General features: G+C 45.7%; 1 protein-coding gene across 1 annotated transcript; it reads right to left on the minus strand.

Annotated features, from left to right (window-relative positions):
* Nucleotides 1-621, minus strand: LOC136356539 (uncharacterized). The gene has a single exon (XM_066310558.1). The coding sequence runs from the start codon at nucleotides 619-621 to the stop codon at nucleotides 1-3; it is 621 nt and encodes a 206-aa protein (XP_066166655.1).
* Nucleotides 622-4,818: the final 4,197 nt, after the last annotated feature.

Consider the following 4,818-nt stretch of genomic DNA (forward strand, 5'->3'; position numbering starts at 1 on the left):
CTACTCCATGGCGGGCCCATCTGTCAGTAGCTGGTCCACCCACTCGTCGTCGTCCACCGCCTCCTCCGCCGCCGCCGCCGCCGTGGCCCCGCCGCCGTGACCGGGCAGCGGCCACGGAAGGGGCGGAGGCGGCGGCGCGCCGGCGCGGAGGTCGACTGAGGCCATCACCGTCGACGCCGACACCGAGAACGACGCGCCGCAGCTGCCCTCCATGTTGCTGGTGTTGACCCCCTTCGCCGCCGGCATGTACCCGCCGCCGCCCGCCGCCGGAGGAGGAGGAGGCGGCGGGGCGAACGGTGCGGGCGTGGCGGCCGCGCCGGCGGCGGCGGCGGAGGAGGCGAGCTTGATCTCCAGCTCCAGCCAGCTCATCACCTCGGCGATGGACTCCTCCGTGATCCCCTCCGCGTAGTCCTCCTCCTCCTCCTCCTCCACCACCACCCCAGGCTCCGCCGCCACCTTCTCCACCGCCGCCGCCGCCTCCTCGGCTGCCGCAGCAGCAGCAGCGGCGGCGGCGGCCTTCCCCTTGGGCTTGGCCTTGCTGCCGCCCTTGGTCGCCTTCGGCCTCGGCTTCCCCTCGCCGCGCCGCTTCCGCTTCCGCGCCGCGCCGGCTTCGTCCTCCATTGGTGGCTCACCTCGACGTCGCGTCGCGTCGCGTCGCGCGGCGAGGCGAGACACGAGAGGCGCGCGTATATGTAGCACCGCCCCGACGAGACGAGACGCGGAGGGATGACGTCGGTCGATGTCTTGCCTCGAGATTCGTGCGGCGAGGCCGGATATGCACGTAGTACGGACGATGGCCCGTGCGAATTGACGGGTTTGTCCCTACAGTAGCTGCGATAAGAACAAGTTTAATAGTGCTAAGGTCCTGTTTAGTTTAAGAAAGTTTTTCCAAAACATCATATCGAATCTTTGAATACATGCATAAAATATTAAATATAGATAAAAACAAAAACTAATTGTATAGTTAGGGGGGAAATTGCGAGACGAATCTTTTGAGCCTAATTAGTCCATGATTAGCCATAAGTGCTACAGTAACCCACATGTGCTAATGACGGATTAATTAGGCTCACAAAATTTGTCTCGTGGTTTCCATGCGAGTTATGAAATTAGTTTTTTCATTCGTGTCCGAAAACCCCTTCCGACATCCGGTCAAATGTCCGATGTGACATCTAAAAATGTTCATTTCGCGAACTAAACGGGGCCTAACTAGTCCCTCCGAAAAAAAAGATAAACCCTAAATTTCTGTGTTCAACGTTTTACTGTCCGTCTTATATGAAATTTTTTTTATAACTAATATTTTTATTATTGTGAGATGATAAAATATGATTAATACTTTTTGCGTGACTTGTCTTTTTAAAAATTTTTTATAATTTTTTTAAAAAAGACGGATGGTCAAGCGTTGGACACGAAAACCCAGGATTTATCTTTTTTTTTGGACGGAGGGAGTATGTGCTAAAAATCAGCTATAGTCAATTTAATAGCTAATTCATACAATAATTACCAACAAATATATACTATATAATTAATGTCTAGTCTCACCTGTCATACACACATGCATCTTGAAGTCTATGCTACAGCTGGCTACGAACCTGTAGCCCGCTGCTTTTAGCTCTCCTCTTTTTTCTCATTAAAATATGTTTATAACCGGCTTGTAATATCCTATTGTACCTCCTCTAACATGGTTCTCATCGGTTTGCCACGGCTGATCTGATTATAAACGGTGAAATCATATTTATAATACTTCCTTCGTCCCCAAATAAATATATTAAAATAGGGGTAAATTTTTCATCTTAAAATAAATATACTGAGATTGGATGAACATTAATTAATTTATAGGTAAAATATAGGACTTAGCATCTTACTCCCTCCATCCAGAAATAAATATAGTTCTGCACTTTTCATATCCATCATTTGACTATTCTTCATATTTAAAAATTATTTATGATTAGTATTTTATTGTTATTAGATGATAAAAGATGAATAATACTTTATATGTGACTAATTGTTTTTATTTTTTCATAAATTTTTCAAACAAGAAAAACGGTCAAACATTAGATACAGATACTCACAGCTGCACTTACTTTAGGACGGAGGTAGTACTCTCTTTGTTCCAAAATACAAGGATCTAGAATCGGGTGAGACAATACTACGATTCTGGATAGATTTGTTCAGATTCGTAGTACTTAAAAATATACTCCCTCCATCCTAAAAAAACCAAGTTAGTATCAGATGTAACATATTCTAGTACTACAAATCTGACATACATATCTCCAGATTCATCGTACTATAATATATCATATCCCGTCCTAAATTTTTTTTATAGAATATATCATATCCGGTCCTAAATTTTTTTTATAGGACGGAGGGAGTATCATCTAGTTCTAATTTCTTATATTCTGGGACACACTAATATAGAAAAACTATGTTAAAAGTCATAAAAACCATATTTGTTAATAAAATTTTAAGTTTAAATTTTAATAGCCGCTTACCCTATATAAATCACTAGGGCAAATGAATGATGAGACCTAGTGGTAGCAGCAGCAGTAGGAGTAGAGGGGTCAGGGTTTTGTGTTTGCTTTTTGGGGGGTGATGGTTTGGAGCGGTGTGTGCTTCGGGAAACTGCGCTTTTTATGGGAGGGAGACAGAGAGCTATGGATAGCTACTACTGGTAGCTTGTCAGCCTTGACCTGACCGCCTTCTGCCTCTGCCCGGCTTTCGGGGCAGATGGGTGTCAGTCGGCGGGGCCATCCCTGTTCATCCGTCATCACAAAGATGTTGCTGCTGATCACCAATCACCAAGGCATAAAAAGGGGTTATTTTTTTCTGTTTTGGTGCTAATAGAGCATTTGGCCTTCTTTGTAATTCATGAAATTAAAGGTTATTAAGTTCACTATCACAATTTTGCCTAAGCCATCTTAGTACTTCCTCCGTCCCATAATAAATTCATTTCTGGCTCCTTCTATTTATTACTCTCTTTGTCCAAAGAAAACCTAATTTTGGGTTTAAACCTAGACATGTGTTTAGGTTTAAACCCATAATTGGGTTTTTTTTTATGGAGGGAGTACAGAATAAGTTTATTTTAAAGTAATTATTGCATTAAAGTTTGTGAAAGTAGAGAATAGTTGTATTGAAAGAATATAAAGTGAAGAATAGTTGCATTGGGATTTGATAACATATAAGGGTATTCCATTTTTTATTTTGTATTGGCATGTGTGGGATTGTGAAAAATAAATATATTTTGGTATAGAGGTAGTAGGAACTATAGAGTACATCTCAATTTAAATACGGTTTGTTTGATTTGTTATACTCTTCTGAGAGTATCTCCAATAACCTCTCCAAGTGACTCTCTAAGCTAAATTTTAGCTATTGTAACAAAAAAAAAACACGTCCTCCAACACCCTCTCCAATTGTGTGGCCAAACCATCCTTGTGCCAAAACCCTCCTTCCATTAATTCGCCAAACTTGGCCAGCCAAATTCACTTGCCAACGGTGGCCCCGCACACATTCCTCCTCCCATCACCACATGCTTTTCTTCACCGCTGATCTTCTCTCTCGTATCGGTCAGCGCCACTTGCTATTGTTCGCTGGCTCGGCGTTGACGATGGCACGGAGCAGAGAGGCACTGGAGTTCCCTCCTTCCATCCGCATACCCCACGCCGTCGTCCCCATCCTCCCGGAGACAGGACGTCGTCGCCGCCCTTGCTAACAACGATGGCACGGAGCTACCTCCCCCTATCCGCCACAAGCCAAGGTAGCTACAGGCCCTCCGTTGTCACAGCTGCTGGCCGAGGAGGGCGAAAGAGGCGGTACGGTAGAAAGAGGCGGCGCGATGGAGACGCCAGTCTTGGCGGCGGCGGACGACGGGGATGGAGTTGAGAACGGAAGAGGTGGCACGGCTGTAACAGCCCTTACACCAGAATCGTGTAGCCCAGCCCAACCGACAGGCGGACCCACTTATACATACCACTCTACTTGTACTTTCGTCCTTGCTTTATGTAAAAGGGTTAACCCGGGAGTGATATGGTTGGAAGGAAGAGTCATTATAAGTTGATTCCACCCTTGCTAAATTAGTAGGATGGTACTAAACATGTGCATACAGCTCTCATAGGCTACACATGCATCATCCTAATTGGGTTAGGATGTCACATACACCCCTCCCCCCATCAAAGTGTACTAAATATAGCCACACAGGCAGGAACACCCCCCCTCTTAGAGCACGTCCGTACGACCAGTGCCAGCGCCATATGTGACTCACATAGAGCGCACATGCGCCATATGCCTGCACACTGTCACACCCTGAAGTTCTTTTCCCAAGCCTAAATTAAATTTATAAATGACCTCAAGAAAATACCGGTGTAAAAGCAAGAGCGAAACCCTAATAAATTAATGCAAATAATAATCGGAATTGGCATGTGGAATTTTTCTTGAGTTCTACATGTCGAAATATGCTAACAAGATTTTTAGTGGAATTTTCAGAGCTCTAGAAATAATTTTAATCAATTAAAAATGAGCACAAGCAATATTTAATCCCTGGAAATTTATTTCCTTCCTTTTCTTTTTCTTTTCCCTCCTTTTCCTTCTCGAATGGGCCGCCGACCCATTCTCTTTCCCTCCCCGTTGAGCCGACCGAAGGCCAAGGCCCAGCAGCCGGCCGCCTCTCTCTCCTCCCCACCTCTCCCCACTCCGCCGGCGAAATCGCGGCCATCCCGGCCACGATCGACCCCCGCGGGTCTATATAAAGCACTCCTGTCTCCTCCTCTCTCTTTTTTGTTTTGCAACCACCCGCTCCCGTGCCCTCCGCCACCCTAGCGTCGTCGC

Source organism: Oryza sativa, chromosome 5, assembly GCF_034140825.1.
Source record: "Oryza sativa Japonica Group chromosome 5, ASM3414082v1".
Taxonomy (NCBI): domain Eukaryota; kingdom Viridiplantae; phylum Streptophyta; class Magnoliopsida; order Poales; family Poaceae; genus Oryza; species Oryza sativa.

Excerpts from the sequence above, each read along its gene's own strand:
- LOC136356539 (XM_066310558.1), bottom strand. The coding sequence starts at position 621 with ATGGAGGACGAAGCCGGCGCGGCGCGGAAGCGGAAGCGGCGCGGCGAG.